The sequence below is a fragment of the Brachyistius frenatus genome, unplaced genomic scaffold (assembly GCF_029030835.1).
Source record: "Brachyistius frenatus isolate BFR_SWC_R1_liver_20210118 unplaced genomic scaffold, ASM2903083v1 Contig_8, whole genome shotgun sequence".
Lineage (NCBI taxonomy): Eukaryota > Metazoa > Chordata > Actinopteri > Embiotocidae > Brachyistius > Brachyistius frenatus.
This window is the reverse complement of record NW_027210607.1, coordinates 5,067,535-5,090,562: the sequence shown is the minus strand read 5'-3', so window position 1 is coordinate 5,090,562 and position 23,028 is coordinate 5,067,535. Positions and strand designations below refer to the sequence as shown.

Here is a 23,028-nt window from a genome sequence, read left to right as displayed (position 1 = left end):
TTTCAAATCCCATAAATTTTGGCATCTGTTTTAACCTGCCTGGAGTGGCAGGTGGGTGGAGCTCACTGCATTATTTCAAACAGTCAGACACCACCCTTTTCACTGATTTTCCTGTGACAGATGAGATATTTTGACGTGTTGCAATGGGAAAACTATTGTCTGAACTCAGATCAATTATGTGTGTCCTGGTATTGTGCATGCTGGCTCACTGTCGGCGCCCACTGGGACACTTCGACACAAAGCAGCCATCCAACACCTGTGTCTTTCCTGCTGGCACACTTCTAAGTTCTGTCTGCAGTGGAAAAGGCCTATAATTGCAATAATGTGGCACAAGTGCATGTTGAATGCAATTACTTAAGTGGTGCACTTCTTAACAAAGTCAAAATAAGGCTGGCTTCATCTTCAACGCAACTAGTGAACAACAGGTGAGTATATTCTCCTATATCTATATAAAAATACATATGCACGTCACTTTTAATATAATGTGGAGCCTTAAATTGCCTTTGGCATTCAAACTTTGGGAAACATGGTTTGTGGTGTGACATAATACAACCTGTGGGGAATATAAAAGTTGGATGTTTTGTTATTTTGGTGCCTCTGCTTGTCCGCGGTGACGTTGTCAGTAGCGCAACCATTTTGGTATTTATTTTAATGAGTGTGTCCTTTTGACCAATGACAGCGCTACTCAGATAATCCTTAGCCAATCGATAGGCGACGCTGTGACTCACCAAATAAGGAGAGACAGCACCAAATAAGGAAACATTGTATCTCTTTATAAGGAGGGAAGTAGTTCCTCGGTTGTGGTATTACTCCGCCGTCGTATGCGCTTTTTTAATTAGAGATTTTTTCTTTACGGTGCTGATTCACGAGGAGAGACATATTGCTATATTAATAGAGTACTTTTTTTTTTTATTTGTGTACCAAGAGACCGACACTGGCGTTATTTTCGGTTCACAATACGGACTATGTGACGCGGCGGAGCAACATGGAGGGCGCTCTTCGCGTTTTCCTTTTTGAGAAAGTGCTCAGAGTTTTGGAAATAGAGGAGGAGGGTGAACCAAACTGAGCCGGGGTTGAAGGGTCCTGGGGGCAGCATCACTTTCGAAAGTTTGTCTCGGTGATTTCCTGGAGTCTCCAAACCAGTTACTGGCCTGCTTTGTTTACATTTTGTAGCCCAGGCGTGTATGCGCTTTATCAGCCACTTACGATACAAGCAGCTCCAGCTTCTCTGGCTGGTGTTTGGAGACTCGGTCCAGTTAATATAATGTTACCGAGCCAGGTTGGATCGGCACCATCTGGAAACGGGTCAGCGTCGGGCAGGGGCACCACAGGACACTGTTCGGGGGTTGTCAGCGTCGGGACTCGACCCGTTTTAGTGAGAGCAGGGCAAGCTTTACCGGGGGTCAGCGACAGCGCCGGTGCTGCAGGGCGATCGGGGGAAAGAGACACCGTTGGGATGCTTGGGGCTAATGGTCCAGATGGTCCGAGAGGAGTGAGAGGGAACGGGACCGGGCTGAACCGTCTGCAGACCGCCGTCCAGGGAAACATGTTGGGGCTAAACACGGGAGTTGTGTTGCCTCACGGAGCCCGCTTCGACCCGGACCGGGAATGCGCTCCTCTGTGCAGCGGCTCGGATAATGACTCGGACTCCGGTGATGATGAGGACCCGGTGGGTTCACTCGGGGACAGCAGGAGAGGGGTGAAGCGGGAGAGAGCGGAGATGGAGGCTGCGGTGACGGGGCAGGAGGTGGGAGTCCCTCCTGGAGGCTACGGCATGGTGCCCGGCGGGGTCGCCGGGGCAAAGCCGGGGAAGAAGACACGTGGGCGCGTAAAGATAAAAATGGAATTTATTGACAACAAGTTGAGACGGTACACCACTTTCAGCAAGAGGAAGACGGGTATCATGAAAAAGGTGAGTCAGGTGAAGCCTCTGGATTCCTTCCAGCTCCAGTAGCGTTTGATTTGATGTTGATTGGCTCAGATATACTGCAGTATAACAAACTATATGGTCTTTTTTTATTCATTCATTCATTCATTCATTCTTTGAGTTAACGCTGAGCTTGGTTACACCATAGTTACCTGTCAAATCACAACACCAGTGGAAAATGGAGCATCGGTGATCATCATAATCACAGTAAAGACATGAAATGTTGTCAACAGTGAGCCTTCATCATATTTACATACTGAAGCAAATCGAGTTTAAACACACAATTTATCTCATGAAAGGCAGAACAATTGTGGCACAAAGTGACTCAGTGGATGTGAGGAAGTCAGAACATTCATGACAGGCAATAGGCTTTAAATAGACTTGAGCAAATTACAGTTCTATTTAGGCCCATGCTCACCACCAACTATCACACACACACACACACACACTTATTCGTGCACACATACCCACACACCTTCAGACACTGACTGACAGGCCTACAACTACTGCAAGTGGTTCCCATCAGTAGCCCTCCGTGCACAGGCTGTTCCCTCTGTCACTGTGAAGCAGGGCTTTGCTCAGAGGCGGCAGCCATGTGGCAGTGAGCAGCAGTGGGCCTGTGTGTGCCAACAGCTGACTAAACCCAAAGGAGACAGATCAGAGGACGGTCAAAGAGCACTCAAACAAGAGGCGAGGAGCTCGGGACCGTCTGTGCATGCGTTATGGCGCTGTAAATTGTGGTACGAGCTTCCAGCCCAGTGATGACTGGTCCTGGGTTTCATTGTGAGCCTGGCACACAAGCAGGCGACATCAGAGATAAAAGAATTGCTCCATTGGTCGTCATAATTGCCTCCATTACTGTCTAGTTAAGTACAAAGTAATATTTCTCTGGAAATCTACACATCACCCACACAGTTGCTGCTGCCGTAATAAAGCACTGCTGTGTGGCATCAAGTCATTTAGAGTTAATTATTTGGAGACGAGGTCAGCTGTTGACCACAAGCACAGCAGTTATTGTGCTGTAGACTGGACCACTTTTCATTAGGACTTTATAGAAACACTTGTAAACTGTGCTTTATTGCTGTCCCAGAGTTCTTCGTTATCCCCGTGTTACTTCGAAGCGCCTGCACTGTCTACTCTGCTCCATTTCGCTCTTCTTTTCGTATCCCAGACTGTTGTCGTGGAAACTGAGGTGTCTTTATGTAGGCTCTTGGCAACATGAGCACTATTTGACACACTGTGGGCATGGAGAGTTTTGAAAATGTTGCCCACACTGTGCCAGCCATCACAGAAATTGACAGGTGGGTGGAGTGGGAGGACTCATAGTAGATTGGTCTCAAACTGTTTTTTTTTTGGAGGAGCCGGTTTATTCTTTGAAAGACGTGGTGAGCGCGTGTTTACTTCTCATGCTTCAGATTACGTGCCTGTAAACACTCGCACAAACCTCAATGTGAGGTGCAGGATTACTCGACTAATAATGCAGTTCCTTTTTTTTAATTTGTTCCAGAGAAGGGATGTTTACGGCAGATACTTTGACTTGTTATAGGAGGAAAAGCACAATGTTACTAATAACATTAGTTGTGACTCCATTCCATTAAAGTGCCCCCAGTAAGAAGTGTAAGTGAGACACCTCACAAACCCACTGGTCGGAAATGTGCTCAGCCAAACTGAAAGTTATTATTTATACCAGGAGTTTTCCTGCAATGACACTACTGGAAGAAAAAAGCCTGTTGATTGACTGAAAATTTTATTTAGTAGCAATTTTGATGATTGAATTCATGGTTTGTCAAATATTTCTGGGTTCCAGCTCTTTAATGTGAAGATTTTTGCTCATTGTTATTTTATTTGTTTGCATAGTTTTTAAATCATTTAACATTTAGTATTTTAGGGGATTGATCAGGCAAAACAAGCAGTTTCAGGACACCATATGACATACGTTGTGCTGGACGCATTGTGTTTATTTGTCGTCCGTCTTTTTGTCCCATTCTCGTAAACACAACATCTCAGGGACACTTTGAGGGAATTACTTAGAATTTGACAAAAACGTTCAAAAGGACCGAATGATACACTGATTACATTCTGGTGGCCAAAAGTCCAAGGTTACTGTGACCTCACGTCCGTCTCATAGATGTAAACTGCAACTTTTCTGGTTGGTGGAGACAAACAACTGCGACGTGGTAGTTCTGGTTTGATTACGGAATGAATCATCTATTTGATATCAGGGAAAATGTGTTCAAATGGCCGTCGCAGTTTCCCAGAGCCTAATGTGACATCTTCAAACAACCGTACAGAACCCACTTTACAGTGATTTGAATCTCAGACCGTTACCTAATCCTTCCGAGAAGCTGGAACAATAATTGCCTTTAACAATTAATAGATTATCAGAATTGTTGTTGTAAATATCTATTAGTCAGCTAACTTACAATGCCTACAAGTTGCTTTGTAAAGCCCTAGATATTAAATGCAGCTTTACATGAAAGCCTTGCTTCAAGTCGTTCCAGCAAATGTTTTACACTTACAACTGTTTACTGCCAAGCCAAAGATTTTGACTAATCCTCGAGCTGCTAGCAGACAAACTACAAAAGGACAAGTTGAAAAATAAGGTGCATCACAAGCTTTGGATTCTAATTGCACAGCGACATGTACATTCTGTTGTTTGCGATGTGCCTTTTTCCCTCTTTATTTCATAAATAGGCTTAACTGGGAAGTTCTGTGGCAGAGGAACCAATTGCAGTCCGAGACACCTCCGCCACCGCCACCACACACCCTGCAGTCATAAATATTTATGTGAAAATCAGCAGAGCAGGGAAACTTATTAAAGCCGTGTGTAGGTCTAGTTTGTGCTGCCACATAGCACACTTAGGTTGACAAATTAGTCTTTTTCTGTCTTGGATGTCGGCCAAACACCAGGCTCTGTTGTTAGCGACCCCTCTGAAGCCGGTGCACAGCTAATCAGTGGAGGAGGATGACTGGAGCTGTGGAGTTCATTACCTGCTTCTGTAGGGCTGCATGAGCACAGGCTGAGGTGAACTACAGCCAGCTAGAGATCCTCGGCACACACAGCGAAGCTCCACATAATTAAAGTTTTAAGTGTTCAGGTGAAACAAGTGCAGCATTTATTATTATGATCATCATTAGCTTTTATGTTCTCTGTCACTGTATTATTACACACAAAGGGCAATTATATAGTTGGCTTCAGCTCCATCCTCCCAGGTAGTGAGGACTGGACCGCTGCAGCTCATAATGAAGACAGTGTTGAAGCAGAGAGAGCATGGCGGAGCAGTCGTGGATGAACACATGCTTTTATAAGTGCCCAATATAATCAAATCCTTTAATTTGAATGCGATTCATCTCCTCACTCCGTCTGACGGAGTGTCGCACTCCAGCGTACAATGGCACATCTGTCAGCTCGCTCCGGCTGCACTGCGCTCGCCGAGGCGATGGCAACGGCACTGAGCCTTCACAGCACCACACGCATCCTCCACATAACTGATGACTCATTTAGACAAAAAGGCTTTCTCAGGAGTTCACACCGAGTGCAGCGTCGGGCTGCGTTTGGTCGTGTGTTGGATGGAGTTCAGGCTCACACTGTGTGTGTGTGTGTGTGTGTGTGTGTGTGTGTGTGTGTGTGTGTGTGTGTGTGTGTGTGTGTGTGTGTGTGTGTGTGTGTGTGTGTGTGTGTGTGTGTGTGTGTGTGTGTGTGTGTGTGTTTAGTGAATGACAAGGTGGCAGAGTGTGGTGGAGGCCTCACGTTTTAGAGCCGGCTACCTCTGCATGTTTACAATGAATCCTCGTCTCCTCCGTCGAGACCGGACTACTACTACTACTAATCCGCCTGCCTATGCAAACCAGCGCTTTGCTGCAATCAGTCTCTCAGCTATATCACACTGTCTATTCTGGGAGCCTTATCTCACGTATTTTTGTTTCATTAGTGCTGTACGTCAGAGTTCACTACAGCGGTATTTATAGATTCTAGTGTTTTCTTGGCTTTTTTCCACCGATTCAGGTTTGGAGTCACTTTATATTCCCTCCCCAGTAGAGATTAATTTGTGCATGATGTGGAGGTAAATCCAAGCCCTAATTTGGTGAACTTCTTGATGTTTGAGCTTGAGCTCGACTCTTGGCCTCTTCTCTCGCTCAGACGCTTACATTTTCTTCTTTATCTCTCCCAGGCTTATGAACTCTCCACCCTGACGGGCACCCAGGTTCTGCTGCTCGTGGCCAGTGAAACGGGCCACGTCTACACTTTCGCTACCCGCAAACTCCAGCCCATGATCACCAGTGAGACGGGCAAAGCCCTGATCCAAACATGCCTCAACTCACCGGACTCGCCGCCGCGCTCCGACCCCTCCATGGACCAGCGCATGAGTGCCACGGGCTTCGAGGAGACGGACCTCACCTACCAGGTGTCCGAGTCAGAGAGCATGGGCGACACAAAGGTGAGAATCAAAAGAGTGGAAATGAAGAATACGCTCCGTCGCTAGTGGAGCGATGGCAGCGAGGCTGCAGCTAAAATTGAACACACTGATTTCTGTACCCGTCCCCACAGCCCGACTCCTCTGAGACCAGCAGCAGTGGTACTCACCCTACAGTCTTTGTGACTCATTGTCTGCTCTCTAATGGAGACATGGATTGTAGTGCAAATTTAAGAAAAAACAAAGAACTGATAAAGCCCCATAGAGAGTCACAAATGGATTTAGTGGGAAATCTCTCCAGAATAGGCCAGCACACGCGAGGAGAGCGAATAAATCAAACCCACAAGCAGCTGTGGAAAATAATCTTTGTCCTATTGTAAACACAGTTTTGAAATTTTGCCTGTTACATGTGAGGCGTCTGTTTTTTTGGGGGCTTGTGGTTTGGTTCCCGAACACCAAACCGTCTTTTAATTAAAACCCCAAAAAACTCAACGGTCCTTCAAAGCGGCTCCAGACTGGAGGGAGAGCCAGATAAGATGTGGAGAATTATCCTCCTCTGCTAAAGGAGGCTGTCTACACTTTACCTTTCTGACCTCTTATCCAGGAAAGCCTCGTAACACTCCTCAACATAAATCACTGCAGGCCTGGGCTGTGTTAGGATGGGAAACATGCAGCCTGCTATATGGGGGATTTTACTGTTTATCTTTGATTTTGGGGACGGAGCTTCATGGATAAAACTTTAAAAGTTAAACGGTCTTAAAAACTTTTGAATATTACACATTTTGTGCAGTTTTCGGACTCATTAACCTTCACAAATCATCACGACAGAAACAAAAAATTCCTCAGACTAATTTTTTTTTCCCGGTTGTTTGACCTCTTCACATCCCGAGTGAAAAGCTGCAGTTTGTGTCCCTACATGTGTCCCTGTATCTCCCCCCCCCCCCCCCGCATCTCTGCAAGCGCTCTAAAAACCTCAAATATCACCGTCCACACCTTCGTGCGATCACGTGCCGGCGGCCGAGATTCCCCCTCCCCCGTTTACACAGCTTAAGTGCGTGCACCTTTGAAGACGGACACTCGCGGGCGTGTTTGCCCTGCATGCTGTTTTCACAGGGCGCCATCTAACGCGTACCATACACCGTCAAGGATGGGAGCTCAACCTTCGCATGTTAAGCCACTCTCATGCCCGCTCTGCTCATTGATAAAAATTAGATTCTGCCTCTGTTGCCATATATGGTATGGTTTCCCTGCCTGCACTCTTGGCTGAGGCCCCTCGCATTCCTTATAAGCTGCAGCTGTCTTTTGGAGTCCTGTGATCCCCCCCCCCCCCAACCCTCCCAACCTCTCATTTAGTGATATGGAGGGGGAAGTATGGATATGAGCAAGCTGACTGGAAACGTTTGAGCAATAATTTTCAGTCCCAGTTTCACGCAGCGTCTATTTAGGTGGCTGCCCGGCCTTCACACGCTGACCTCTGCCCCCCCCCCCTCCCTCGCCCGCCCCCGCTGCAGCTACGAGTGTGGGAGGCCAGCATGACCCCTGCAAAAAGAGAAAAAGTTAACACACGACAGGTGGATACGGAGCTCTCGATGGTGAGGGGTCGTCTCTGCAGTAGGTCCGTCGTTGCTGCGTCTGGACGCCGTTCATCATGAGAGTAGCGTGTCATGCATACAGTCCAAGCTAGTCTAAACAAATAGGGTTTGCAAGGGTTGCTGGGGGGGGGGAAGTGGTGAACAGTTTGGAGAAGCTAAAGACAGAGAGGCTTAGGAGATAAGTGAAGTAGACATGATATGGTGCTCATAATATCATGTGACTGCAGACTACGTGGTGCTGAAATGGTGCCTGTAATAGCTTTGCAGGATTAAAAGAAAAACCCTAAGAAGTGGAAAAATATTTAACGAGCAGGGACTCTGAGAAGTAAGGTGCGATGTGTGGGACTATTTCTTGGGTGGCTTACTTGCTTTTCTGCTGGTTGTCTGACAGAGTGTCACAGCCAAGAAATAGTTCTTCGCAAAACCACGATGTTTCGTTTTGGTACAGATCAGACAAACAAGGCCCGCCATGTTAATTAGTGAGCTGTAGAGGTGCTGGTTGGTGGATTGTGTCTTTAGCAGAGCCAAAGTTTCCCCCTTGTGTCCAGACAGAGAAGAAAATGAGTTGATATCCCAACTGTTCCTTTTTAATATTGTGAGATTTTAATATTTTGAATAATGAGCCCGAGCACTGCTTCAGTGGGGTTAATTATGATTTTTCTGTAGTTTAAAGTATTAACATTCAAATTGGGTTTTAGTGTTTGTCCCTCAGGATAATAGCCTGGAAAATCATCTGGTGTTGTTCAGCATAAAACATCATGGATGCATTGACTTGACAGAAAAGTCATTTCAAGTAGGTTGCCCACTAAATGATTGACACTCGCCTGTTTTCCACTCGGTATAAAGTCTTCCCTACATGTGGCTGAATGCATCCATCACTAGCTGGGCTGTCATTTGTCTTTACCCCTGAATTTTGTTGGAAAACATGGCAGCTGCTCTGGAAATGTTCACTAATTTATCCCCAACTGTTCACTGAAATTAGCCGGCAGCACCCGCTCTCCAGAAACGTCTTCACCAGCAGTGACGCAGGGCAGAATCGCTTCATTATTCCTTCGAGAACGTCTTTATTTGAGCAGAAAGGAGTCTCAAGATGATCAGACATCAAGTTGAAAGTGTGTGACTCACGTTCTGTGTGGAAAATCCTCACTTATATATTTCTGTTGTTAGCACGCATAAAACCAACAGCTGATGGCTGCTGAAAGGAATTGTGGGTAATGTCATGTCTGACACGGAGGTGAATGAGGTAGGTTAAAGTAAAAGTAGGGCACCAGCAGAGAGGGTAGACACAGTACATTGCTCATTGTGCCTTCACTGCCTCCCGACTGATCTCTGGACTGTTTGTGGCTAATTCCCCAAACTAGACGTGCCTACAGTACAGATGTTTTTCTGCTCTTTGGGTTATTTTTGGGAAGGGGTAGCAAATCCCACAACTCATGCTTGCTTGGAGGATATATCTTAGCGCTGAATTCTCAGTATCACGGTCTCCCCCTGTTCCCCCCCTCCCTCCCCCTTCTCTCCCCTTTGCTCCCCCTGACTTCATCCCTCTCTCTCCATCCTCTGCCTGTCCGTGTCACTGCCGTTTGTAATCCTGCTGAAGTTTGTTTGTTTGTTTGTTTGTTGTTGTGTGCTCGTTAGACCACACCGACTTTACCAAACCTGCAGAGTGAAGCCGAGTGTTTCCCTGCAGTGGAGACGTCCCACGACGGATCCGACGGCTCCTTGATTCAACATGTTGCACGTCTATAAATGTGTACGAAGCATGTCGGCCCTGTTCGAGAGGGGAGGGAGAGCAACGTTATGTCACCCGCCGCCCCTCCCCCTCCTCCACCCCCTTATTTTACAGCAAGCAACTGGACAGGTCAGCAGCCATTGGCTGCACCTCCTCCACTTGGGCTGCCTTGCCTTTTTTAGCAGTCCCAAATGGAGCTGCAAATTCCATGTTGCTGGCAGGGTGACAGACGGGGAGATGGGAGCCAGCAACATGGGAGATTAGACGAGGGCCAGCCACCAGTACACTGCACAATGGGCTCTCCAACCAACACCGGACCTGCCTGCCAGTTGTCACCTTCAATTTGGAGTGATTAATCCGTCATGAATAGGGAATCATTTGTGTCCTTCTCTTTTTAATTACTCTCTCATTTCCTCTTCCTTTTAAACGAGGTCCTTGTCTGATGTCTGTGAGTGTTCGGAGGGCAGCGGAGGCTTTTATTCTTTTACCATATAGACAATCTTTAAGAATGCACAACATTTTACAGAGCGGCGTATTGAAAGAGCTTAAAAAGATTTCTGATGTCTCTCTTGGTTTATGTTTATTGCATTTTTTCCTCTGATCCTTTTTTATTAGGGTTTCTCATATGTACATGTATACATGAGGGACAGAAGGTGTAATACTTCAGATCTGCCTGTCACTGGTGTAAAATAATGCCCCCTCGCTTGTAAAATGGATTACATGGCAAGTTATGGAGGGCGCTCTCGGTGGCTGTGCAGTCCGACTCCAGAGGATTCATTGCTTATTCCAGAAGACTCAGCCCTCCTCTGCACGACTATAAATTGTGACTTCATTTGCCACATTCTGCGACCTCATTATGCTTAGTGGCGTGTTTCCCCAGGTCAGTCTCGGGCTGGTATTTTGTAAATATTGTTTTTTAAAGTGTGGTGAGCAGTAGTGAATCTCAATGACAAACAAGTGGTTAAAAAAAGGAAGCTGGGGTAAAACCCAAAGAAATTTAAACCAACCAAAGTAAATCTTTTCAAACAGATATAAATCTTTATGGTCATAATTCAGTGTCCACTTAACTAATGTCAGACAATTGGACGACCATAAGGATTCTGTAATGTCACTTTTAGGGGTTCAATTGACCTTTTAAAAGAAACGTTGTGCAGAAATTCAGAAATAGTGACAAAAACTCATCACTCATCATCAATACTCATTTCCCTTTAAGCCTGACATGGCATCCACCCGACTTCCAAAACCTCCAAGTATCAAAATGAGTTTAACATAAAACAAAGAAAAGCAGCAAATAATTAAAATCATTAAGCTAGAGCTCAGTCAAGTTTGGCATTTTTGCTTACAAATCATAGAAATAGCATCTGATTAACAGGGCTAATATATTTCATAACACCCTGTTTAGACTTCTGGTGTGGGGGTGCGCGTCGGTTTCCATCTTTTAATGGTGTGTCGGTGTGTAAAAGTGTACGAAGAGGAGCAGCAGATGGACAGGACTTGAGGAGGAAGTGATGGAGGCTTTGGCTACATCTCAAGGATGATCTGAAAGAATGCATTACACCACTGCTGCTTATGTTTACTATGCACCGCCGTGTCTGAAATGGAAGCCAGCGGGCGTTTATAGACGGGCCGGTTGAACAGGAGACACTCGGAGGTGGTCAAACAAAGCAGCGGGTCAGAGGAATCTGGCTATGTAGGTCACAGAGATAGTGGCGGTGAGCCCAGGTGCTGTGATTTCCACACAGGTTAAAACGAGGATGATCAAACTCCCCTCTGAGGCCAAACTCTCGGTCCTGCAGCGGCACGACACCAAAGCGAGAGCAGGTGTTTATTTCTCCACCAAGATGGAAAAGTTGCAACACGGTGACCGTGTCCCGTCAGTCAAGACATTTTTGTTTTGTCACGATACAAGTTTGAGCACCTTTGAGTCGTCTCGTGCAGCTGAACGGTGAGAAGCGCGTGTCGGATGGCGTGTCTTTTACACGTGGCCTCCTGCTGCCCCAGCTGGCCTGCAACGGGTTAATTCCCCCCCTCAGAGGTGCTCAGGTTTCCCGCCAGCTGTCTGCGTCCTCAGCTGTTTGTACTCTCTCCCCTCTGCTGTCTCCTGTCCCGAACTTTTCACACAGGTCTGTCTCTGCTCGGCCTGCCACACACAGACTCACTCTGCTCCGGCCGCTGTTGGCTCTCTTGTCGTACTTTTATCTCCAGTGTAGCTGCAGGTTTTTGTTGCCATCTTAAAGTAAGTAAGTAAGTACGTAAAGTTTCACATTTTAATAAAACGGCCCACAAACGGCGTGATTTTTTTTTTTTTTGAACGGTTAAAATTACAACAACAGTTAAAGTAACAAAATCGACAACAAAATAACAGGACACGAGTGGAGCGATGAGCCATAAAAGGAGCTATATCGACAGGCGAACCAAAAGCCTGTCTGAATAAAAACATTTGAACCATCTTTTAAAAATGTTGCAGGAGACAGGTGTCTTTTATTGGAAACCAGTGAAGCAAGGGCAGAGTGAGTGATGTGTGACCTGTTGTTATATCCAGTTAAAAAGGGAGCAGCTGCATTTTGGACGGTTTTGACTCACAGTATTACCTGTAATGAGACAGACAGTTTGCTCTCATTCGTCTGGTTTAGTTGCAGTGAACATTAATTGTGAAGTGTCCTGCGAGAGTGAAGAGGGATGAGAGCTGTGTCTCGCTCTGCCAGCGATCGGCCTGTATTTAATGACGTGATCGATCGCTGTGGAGTAAACGGCTGATCGATTGTTGTTGTTGTGGTGGTGTATTTATTCGGTTTTCCTTTTCGGTCGAAAGGGCAGAAAAACCGAGCGCTGCGCAGGGCCCTCCCCCTCCCACGTTCCAGCTGCTGTTTAACTAAAGAGGTAAAAGACCTTGGACTGTCAGAGCCCCTCAGCCGAGCCGGGTAGTTTCCTTGTGATTCAGAGCAGCTTGAGTAAGACGGCACCGGCTCGTCCCTCTGTGCTCCATGAAGTCCAGAAGAGTGCGACTCTACTGTGACACTCTTGATGATTTATTAATCTTCTTGAGTTTTTTAAAATATTTTTTTAGTTTTTTTTAACTAAATAAGTGGAAACACTTGTGTTTAGTCATCTTTAATAAAAGAATATCATAAATAGTAAAATTTGTGTAGAATGCGGTGTGGGAGTAAACGCTTCCAGGAGGTCAATTTGTGTGTGTGTGTGTGTGTGTGTGTGTGTGTGTGTGTGTGTGTGTGTGCGTGTGTGTGTGTGTGCGCGTGTGCGCGTGTGTGTGTGTGTGTCTCCTTATCAGCAGAGTCCATGCTGGATCCTCCACCTCTCACCCACGTAATCAGTCACATATAAAAACCAACAAAGCTCTGCAGAGAGGCGTTGACCTCACGTGTTTTTATGCTCTTTTGTTTTTATTAATAATGAATGTTTCTTTTATTTCTTTTTTTTTTTTTTAATTTAAATTTTTTTTTTATACCAAAGCTTATCAAATGCAACTCGCCTCATTGGCTTGCTTACTCACAGTTACCCTGTCTGATGTTTCCAGACACTCAACCTGTATTATTCACTCTCCTCTTCTGTTGTACTGCTGTGGAGAGCGTTTACATCTCCGATAGCTTTGTCTCGGCTCTCCAAAAGGACGAGGATTGTCCTCCAGAGGACCTGAAACGAGTTTTTCAACTTGTGACATCAAACAGTTAAAAGTTTATCTCCAGGAAGTTGTCCCTCAAACAGCTGACAAAGTGTAAACGACAGTGGGAAACTGGGGCAAACTCCACAGTTTACAGTCCAAATTGTGACATTTCACTTCCATACAGGATGGAGTGCTAACAAATAGTGGACCAGGTTAATAGTAAATACAGAGAATATCCATCAAGTGTGTTTTTCCGTGTAGCCTTTTCATGATACTATGCAGTGTAGAGAAGACAGGAAAGGACACAAAAGGTGGATGACGTCCAGCAAAGGACACAAAAGGTGGATGACGTCCAGCAAAGGTCCCCAGTCGGCCTCAAGTCGGGATCGAAGCGATTCACTGGTTGTCTCCACCAAATATCGGGCAAAAGAAGTTTTTCTTTTTGTCGCATTTGTCGGCCACATTTGAAGGAGACTTCGAGACGAGACGGGTTGTTCTGATGTGCTCTGTACTTGTAGAAATGAAGAGAATCAGTTCGTTTTATGCTTCACACAAAACATTATGAAACCCCCATCAAAACGCAAACATGCCTTCCAATGTGTCGGCTTATTCCCGTCCTGCTATTACAGATCATTAGTATCATGTGCTGAGTGTTTGCGTAAGTGCGTAATAAACGGGCATTGTGGTGTTCAGATGAGCTTTATGGTCTCGGCCCGACGCCTACCCGGCTCTCATCGTGCAGCCCACTCAGCAACACATCCAGCTCGGCTGTTCAATGGCTGCTCACATTAGCGTACGGTGCGATGCCGCGTCTCACCTCCTCTGATCTTGAGTTTATGTGAGCATCTCATCTGCCCGACCTGGTTGCCTTGTGCAGAAATGTCATGTTACACGGTCAGGTGGCTGTCATAGCAACTCTGCAAAATAACAGGAGAGCAGAAATGATGTTTTTTTTGTTGTTGTTGTTGTTGTTGTTTTTAAAGAGTCAAATCGAGCGGCGGCTGGATTTTAATTGCCGCTACAGATGATGAATGGATGATGCTGCGTATTCAGGTGTGAACTGTCATGTTGTTACACTCCTGCCACATTTTGAAATCCCCACACTCTGTGCTGATTTTGTGTAAATACAACTTGTTGCTCCTTTCAGACCTGAGGATTGAACTGCTCAGAGAAAACGCTCCCTGCGCTGTTTTACATGTGGCTACAATTAGAGAGGTCCCAGACTGTTTCTCCTCCTTGTTTATGCCATTTGCCCCCGCGACCATTAAAACCCTCCCTGCTTTCTGTCAGCCGTCCATTGATCCCTGAAATACTGCAAGAATTAAAGGCTTCACCTCCTTTATGCCCCGCGTTCCGCCGCTCGGGGAGGAAAAGCCCCATTAATAGTGTTGTTTTAGGTGTCGTGTAGAAACTCGTGTTGCTTTTGCAGTTGCTGGATTCGGTGTTCTGTAGGAAAGTTCTCCGGTTGTTAGTGGATCAGTCGGAAACACTACAAACATCCAGGTAGTCAGAAATAGCTTCTTACACAGGAGCTCCACGGATTTTAGTTCAACTTCAAGTTCAGTTTACTTGTTTGGAATTGAAGCTTCAGATCCTGAAGTCTGTGTTACACGCTGTAGATGTGGGGTTTCAAAGACGGGAAGGCATCGTGGGAATTACCAGAGGCTCCGTGATACGACATTATCACGATATTTAAGTCGCACTGCTGAGAATTGAGGTAGCATATACTGCGATACGTTGCGATTTATCAACTGCAAATTACGTTCCCATAAGGAAAACTTTGTCACCATCCGTTTGTCTCACTTTGTCGTTTTTATTGCAAGCCATTCAGATTGTCAACCTAGACAGACACTCTCATAAAAACCTGTCATAAATGCTGCACTTGACGACTTTATTTATTTAGCTATATAATAAAATACGGCATCTTTTGGCAACACTACTTCCACTCCAAATATAATGAAACGAAATTGGCGGCCTAAAAGGGTTGGCGGTTTGATCCACGGCTCCTTCTGTCCACATGCCGAAGTGTCCTTGGGCAAGACGCCCCGAATTGCTCCTGATTGCAAGCGAGCACCTTGCAGGGCAGCTCCACGTGTGAGTGGTCGAATGGTAAATAATAAAGCTCTTTGAGACCACTGAAGGGATGTTGCACTATATAAGTGCCGACTAGTTACCATTTACTATGGTTTATTGAATTTTGAGTTGTATGATCCAGTGTTTTGGAAATAATATATTTTTTTTTTTTAATCCGTTCGACTATGTCACTCGACTTTCATAAACTTTTATGGAAGTTTCTCTTCTTCTTCCACGACGAACTCCAGAACTCATTTATTTCCATCAACCAATGTGCCCCTTCCTTCCCCCACTCCCTGTGTCTGGTTTCTCCCACAGGACACGCTGAAGCCGACGTTCACGGTCGCCAGCCTCCCCGGCACCACCAGCAGCGCCCAGTCCACGGTGCCCACCACCTCCACCACCATGCAGGTGAGCAGCGGACCCTCGTTCCCCATCACCAACTACCTGGCCCCCGTGTCGGGCAACAGCAACATCAGCGCAAACGGGACCGTCCTGAAGACGGCGGGCGGCTCGGCGGGCGTCATGCAGCTGCCCGGCGGCTTCACTTTCATGCCCGGTAAGGAGGAGAGCCGAAACTTCATATTTTCTGTATGGTTTGTTCGTCTTCACCTCATCCTTCGGAATCAAAATGTCCCCTTCGTGTTTTGTTAATGCCACCGTGTTGTTGAGCTTATTAGCAGATTAGAATTTGAACGGCACCGCGGTGTGACTGTCATCTCGGGGTGGTCGTGCCTCTCGTGTTTATATCACACAACAGCTCTTCAGCGCCGGTCACCAACACTCAGCGCCCTCAGGTTTCACAAAGACCCGCAGTAACCAGGGGAGCCACGTCTGTTGGCGACCGGCCCTGCCTTTGATTGTCCCTTGGGGACAGGAATAATTAGGTGAGAGAGACACAATAGACCTGGCAATGAAGGCTGATGAACACGGGCCATAATTAGTCATGAATATTCAATGAGGGATTGGCAGGCTCGTGCTGAAATTATAATCGAGGCGTACTTAGAGGAGTCGGAGCATTGTGACAGAGCGGTCGTGAACTAGACATGACCCTTCATTAAGGGGAACTCTGAGTCACAGGGGATCTGAACCACCTCAGAGAGGACTTTAAGGGGCGACGGGCTCTGATTTGGGGACCCCCAAAGTGTTTCTAAATTGGCTTTTCAGCAGCCTAATTAGTCATTACTTTTTTGGGGTAGAGAAATATTGCATTGTGAGGACCAGGGATGGCAAGAGGTCACAGTTTCCCCAAAAGATGAGAGAAATATTACAATTTCAGTGTGTGTTGTTATTATTGCAGGACATTTTCAGAAGATGCTGACTGGGACACTCGTCTCAATGACGTAGCTATGTTGTGTTATCACGAGAGTTTGTGTTGCTGCTGTGAAGCCGGACAGGTTTTTCTTTTCTTTTTTTTTTTTTCCTCAAAACTGGCAGGAATGTCACTCGCTGGTTGTCGCAGTGTGCTGGTTGTCTTCGCTCTGCCACAGCTGAAAGGACAGACATGATGCCCACTAATGGGCCCTGTATGTTATTTTGACTGACAGATGAAGTACAGCCAAGCAGTGCCTCAGTCCCTCCACCTCCTCCGCCTCCTCCCTTTTTATTTTTTCTTCCACCATCTTTCTCTTCCTCCTGCCTCCCCCTCCCTCCTCCTCACCACCTGTCTGGCACATAGCAGCAGCGGCAGGTGGAACAACACACCCTCCCACACTAAAAGCTCCTCGGTTGACAGCTTGAAAGTGCCGGCCCACCCTGCTGCAGTAACTGTCTACGGAGCATATGAGCAAATGTGAGGGTGTAAAACTCCACAGTCACGTTCTGAAATGAAAGAGATGCCATTTGCAACATTTCAAGAATCTGAAGTTCAAAAAAAGATCAATTTTGAATCTCCTAAAAATGACCTGATCGCATCCCTGAGGGCTGAAAAACAAATCAAATTGTCTTTGTGTGAGCCAATCACGTCTTCTGTCAATTAAGAGATGTATGTATGTATGTTTCCACTAACCTTTTATAAAATCCTTAGCCACCTTAAAGGCAGCGTGCTGTGCAGTTTCCGACCACTAGTGGCACTGTGGAGCAGTGGTTTTTAAAACTGCACCCCTGTTTAATGTCTGTCGTGCACCTGCACCCGTGGCCCAATTTACAACGCACCACCAGTTTCAGGCTGTTCTGGTGTTTCACAGTTGATGTCACTGGTAGCAGCCAAGTTAAGCAATGACTCTCCATGTCAACAATCCACAATGTAAAATTCTTTTGTGCGTTTTTTGTGACAATCACAGAGTAAACACAGCTTGTTTGTTTACAAGAAAACTCCACAGGGCATCTTTTTAATGTGCATGTTTGACCAGAACATTGGTAAATGTAGAAAAAGTATCTACTGTTGTGAACCTTGTGTTTTGAGCTAAATCTGTTGCTGTATCTTTAGGAAGTCAAGTGACCGTGAACTACAGCTTTATCAGCTCTTTTTCAAACTGTACTATCCTTTCACATTCAGTCTTATCCCCCCCCCCTCCATGTGTGTACCCCTGCAGCAGGCACTCCTCTCCCCCCTGGCACCCCCACCATTCCTCTGAGCCAGCTGCAGCAGCACTCCCTGGCCCTCCAGGGGCAGCATGGACAGGCCCTGGCCGCCGCCCCGCATTCACAGCAGGGACAGCAGGCTGTCTTCCGCTTCCCTGCTGCTGTCTCCCTCACAGGTGACCCGCTCTGCATGCCGACACGACTGCGCCCGCCAATACTAATCATGCCACCGCCGCCGCTGCTAGTCCTGCTATCGCGACCTCTTCTGATGTGACTAATTGTCATGCCCTTAAAGCCATAACTGCTAATGCTACTTGCACGACGACTTCTGCTACCTCGGCTGACGGTGTACGCCGCACCCGACCAATAATCCAACTGCAACGGCCGCTGTCTTCCTGGATGAGGTGTTTGCGTCTTACTGTGGTAGCTTCATGCCGTTCTATGTGTCTCCAGGCGCGGGGGTTCCCCAGCAGCTCCAAGCTATCCAGGTCCATCCCAACACCCAGTCCAACAGTGACAGCAGCCCCGACATCTCCCACACCTCCACCAACTCCACCGGTAGGTCATGTTCTGCCTCCTTCAGGCTGGAAACAAGAGTTTGTCTTTTAAAATCAGTGCACGCTGTTGCTCCAGATAGTGAAGAGTGAAGTATCCAAATATCACGTCAAAGCTGATGATGATATACAGTTCGGGCCCCAGTTTCACTTCACAAACCTGCTATGAGAAAATGGAACTACTTCATCTTGATGAGTGGAAACAGGGTCCACTTCCTTATGCCTGACATTAGTTAGAAAATCCCATCAACTCACATCATGTTGTACTTGTTGTACTTCTTGTGCTGTTCTTTTCTTTTGTTGTTGTATTCTGCTCCTGGTTGGACTGAGTTGTGTCCCAGAGGAAACGTTAAGGTCTCATGAGCAGGAGTTAGTAGTAGATAGATATAAAGTGCCATCTGCTGGTCAGCGTTTGTACACACCTCCTGCCCTCCGTGTGACGTGCTCGCCCTCCCCCCCCCCCCACTCTCCCTTCCTCCCAGCGACAGTAAGTCTCCCAGCAACCATTGTCACTTCGTCAGTGCCAACGTCTGTGGCGGGTCACATGATGTACCCCAGCCCCCACACAGTGATGTACACCTCCACGCCAGGGCTGACCGACGGGGGGCTGGCCGTGCTCAACGCCTTCTCCCAGGGAACCTCGGCCATGCAGGTGTCCCACGCACAGGCTCAGGACGCGGGTGAGACACACTGAGCAAACACCCTGGAAAACATCCACTGTGGATTCACTTCAAATGTAAAACGGATTGTGAAGAGTTTGGTAAATCTGTTTCCCCTCCCAGGATCTGTCCCTCAGGTGTTCCTCACAGCACCTCCAGGAACGGTGCAGATCCCCGTCTCAGCAGTGCAGCTACACCCAGTACGGCAAGATCTGCATTTTACAAGTGAAACTCTCATATTCCCTCTGCAACCAGCATGCCACGTGTCTGCACTAATGCATCCTAACAGAGCACCGGCACACGGAGGCCACAGGGTCGTCACCTGTCGCCCTGTTTGTATGAATGTGGCTGGTCCGCTTGTTTTACTCGTTATTTGCAGCAAAGAACACAATGAAATAGACCGATTAAAACACCACTGTAGCAGTGCATGGAAATCAGAACATGAATGTTCAGTCTCATCGAGAGAATCTTTGGTCATTTTCAGGTGATTTAGTTTGAATTATGTTGATATTTGAATCATATGCAACTGTAAAAATCCTGTTGAGCTACCGTTGAAGATGACAGAATATTATTTCAGAGAGTAAATAACCGACATGCGAGAGAAAAGCTCAGCATCTGTTGCAGCGTCACACCGCTCCATGACCAACAGCATGCAGCGCAGCAGGATCTCCATCTGTTCTTTGATGACTGGTGATTGGCTGTCGCTCGCTGACATCAGCTGTGCTGTGTTTCCAGATGGTGATTGGCCAGCAGTCGAGCGGCAGCAGCAGCAGTAACCTGACGGAGCTGCAGGTGGTGAACCTGGACGCAGCACAGAACTCGAAGAGCGACTGATGAGACGGGTGGAGCTGTTTAACGCGGCGGACCCAGGGACACACCGACAGACGGACAGACGGACGACTGACTGACTGACATCTCTATTTATTGATGCCTTCTTACAGAGTTTCACATCACACTTCTGAATGTGACTTTAAAGTACATACACACACACACACACACACACACACACACAATCAAGGGCATACGTGTGGCTGACCCTTATACCGTATATACAGTATGTTTTGGTATTAAATATATATATATATGTATATATATATACATATATATATTCGAAAAATGCATAGGAGCTCACTATATCCATCATCGGAACCTATTTTCTATGCCGTTTAGATGGTGTTATTTTTTGCGTGTGCGTGTGTATTTTTTGGAAAATGTGTAATGACATGTGCACACACACTGCGAGGTGCCACAGCTTCACACCAGCCAAAGAGACATGTGTTTGTCTGAATGTTCCCGTGTGAGCAATTTGTGCACCAGCGTGTGTCTGCGTGTGCGCGCGCGCGCGCGCGCATATCCGCGGCGGGTTTGTAAATGGGCGGGGAGACGCTTATTTGACCTTAAGAAAATTTAAAAAACAACAAAAAAACAACAAAAACAGAAGGCATTTGGAAATGTAAATACTTTTTTTTTTTTTTTTTTAAATGGATAACTTGTCTTTTTAGCCTGGTTTAGTTTGTGCAGCGGCATGTAGTTGTTTTTTTTACATAGTGGTTTTGTATGTATATGAAAATGATTTGCATTAAGACAGAGTTATTTACATGTATATGTAAATTAATTTCATATACCATCATATGTTGATATACTGTCATGCTGTTGGGAGTTTTCACTACAGGTTGGAGAAAGAACGCTGGATGTTTTTCTACAGATTTTTGATTGTGACATTTACAGGACTGTCCCGCTGATGGAAATAAGAAGCTGGGTCGCGACACGCATTTTAATTTACTGTCAACATATTCTTTACTTGAGCTGGTAAGAAGTCAGGGAAACAGACGAAGGTATGATCAGGCATGTGACGTTTCCTAATGAAACCAGATTTAGTGGACAAATTGTTAAAACTGCTATTTGATGGAAATAATTTTCATTTGTTTCTGCCGTTCGCATCCACACAGAAATATGAGCGGTCACTACAGTTCATTCTCTTAAAGGTTCAGTGTGTAGGATTTAGGAGGATCTATCGGAAGAAATAGAAAACCATATTTGATGATGTTTTCATTGGTGTAACGCCACCTTAAATTAAGGATCGTTGAGTTTTCATTCCCTTACAATGGGCCCTTCATATTTCCCACAAAGTTCCTACAGTAGCCCAGAAGGGACAAACCAAACACTGGCTCCAGAGATGGATGTTTACCTTTTTTGGCGGACACGGCACACGTGGAAGTCGAGGGTGAGGTGAGGGGCTGGTTGCCACTAAATCCTACACACGGCTCCTTTTTAAGGTGACCTCGGACTCAAGTTTGTTTACTTCTTCTTTTTTTTTTAAATGGCACCATAATTGACTTCTCTGGGTCACAAACCTGAGAGGGACAAACACGTTTTTATGAGATTACTACAATTAATGAACTGTTAATTTAGTTTCCAATCATAAACCTGTAGCTCTGATTTGCCTCCATCAGACTTTCAGAAGTGTAACGATGCTACCAATGACGAGTCGGGGCATTGGACACAAACCTCTGGTTTAACGGGAGGAGGTAATGACACTGTATAGACTTCTTAAGTACTGCAATCAAAGCATTATTTACTGGTGTGGGAGCACTCTTGTCATTCAAGTGCAGTCTCAGCGCTGCAGGATGACAGCGGTGCCGAGTCTGAAAAATATTGTTTGAAGGATCTCTTTAATTTGGAAAAGTGCTTCCGGGTGCTTTCAAATGTTAATATACTCCTTTAAGTAGAACTGTAAAACCCGAGCTGACTGCAATCTCAGTGTGTACCTCAGCAATCATGAAGAATGGGAGTTCTTAGACTGAGAGCCTTCTCTGCACCACAGTGCCTCTTTTTCCACGGCTGATTTCTAAAATCGCCGCAAGGCAAGGGAGATGTACAATTCACGTGTTTCCAGACCACCTCACATGACTGTGGACCTGTCATCCAATCCTCTGCTCAGCCCAGAGAGTGAGATTTTTGACTCATCTCTCCAGAATTAGCCGGCTGACCGAGCATCGCAGGCTTGGAGCCAAAGCGAATTGGACGGAGGATAAAGTTCCCATGCTGACTCCTGTTCAGTGGCAGGAGAGACGCTCGACGGTCTCCGGTCTGTTCGTGTTGTCGTGTCGCCCTGCGGGGCTGTTTGCGTAGGAAAATTACGTGTTACAGGCAGGTTAGTCACAACTATTACTCTGAAAGGGGATTATTGAACAGGCTTTCACCTTGTCATTGAAAGAAATGGTTATTTGATCTATTTTTGTTTTATTGCACAGACATTTTGTAATAAAACGAGATGAAACACAACAAACTGTTCAAAGAACGACCACATCCTCTGCTGGAGAACGTTTTCTTTTTTTTTTTTGTTGTCTTTTTTTAATGGGGACGGAGAATGTTAAACAAAAGCATACTGTCCTGAATGAAACCTAATACCTGTGTATAGGAGCAGTGATGAAGTCCGCTGATGAGAAATAAATGAATCGATGCATCTGAGTGCACGACAGCCTGCAGTGATCGCATCTGATTATTTCTGAGGCAGGAGGAAGTGAGCATGCGCCTTTACCCTAATGTTTCAATTATGCTTCGCACAATGACGAGAAACGACAGAAATACCACGAGACTCGTCCCACTTCACACCGGAGGAACGCAGTGAACAACATGATCGTGATACAGTGATTGGTCTGAGATGACACAAGAAATGAAATCAGTTGGCATCCTGTACATCTTCACATACCGAGCAAAAAGCCTGCGTGACAAGAGATAGAAGCATCGTAAGATCACGGCGAACTGCAAGTGAAGCAGAAACCTCTTGACACATCGAGACCCACAGTGTGAAGTAAGGCATCTTTATCTCCTGTCGAAGTGCTGACGGCTAAGAAATCATCACAATTGGCCGGACTGCCTTTTCTTCTTCTCTTCTCTTCTCTCTTTCGACAATGAAAAATAATGTAGAAGC

At 46.1% G+C, this 23,028-nt stretch overlaps 1 protein-coding gene across 4 annotated transcripts; it reads left to right on the top strand.

Annotated features, from left to right (window-relative positions):
• Nucleotides 1-1,027: 1,027 nt before the first annotated feature.
• srfb (serum response factor b) lies at nucleotides 1,028-22,578 on the top strand. 4 transcript variants are annotated; one of them, XM_069690040.1, is made up of 8 exons: nucleotides 1,028-1,912; nucleotides 6,100-6,366; nucleotides 15,677-15,917; nucleotides 17,896-18,057; nucleotides 18,335-18,439; nucleotides 18,918-19,115; nucleotides 19,218-19,294; nucleotides 19,830-22,578. In XM_069690040.1, the coding sequence occupies exons 1-8, from the start codon at nucleotides 1,265-1,267 to the stop codon at nucleotides 19,926-19,928; spliced, it is 1,797 nt and encodes a 598-aa protein (XP_069546141.1). In that variant the 5' UTR covers nucleotides 1,028-1,264; the 3' UTR covers nucleotides 19,929-22,578. The 4 variants fall into 4 exon arrangements, with proteins under 4 accessions (XP_069546141.1, XP_069546140.1, XP_069546142.1 ...); XM_069690039.1 differs by having other exon boundaries at nucleotides 17,893-18,057; XM_069690041.1 differs by having other exon boundaries at nucleotides 17,893-18,057; nucleotides 19,218-19,319.
• The last annotated feature ends 450 nt before the right edge of the window (nucleotides 22,579-23,028 follow it).

Coding starts and splice junctions, on each gene's coding strand:
- srfb (XM_069690039.1), top strand. CDS start 1,265: ATGTTACCGAGCCAGGTTGGATCGGCACCATCTGGAAACGGGTCAGCG. Junction 18,058..18,334: donor TGCTGCTGTCTCCCTCACAG/GTGACCCGCTCT, acceptor ATGTGTCTCCAG/GCGCGGGGGTTCCCCAGCAG. Junction 18,440..18,917: donor CACCTCCACCAACTCCACCG/GTAGGTCATGTT, acceptor CCTTCCTCCCAG/CGACAGTAAGTCTCCCAGCA.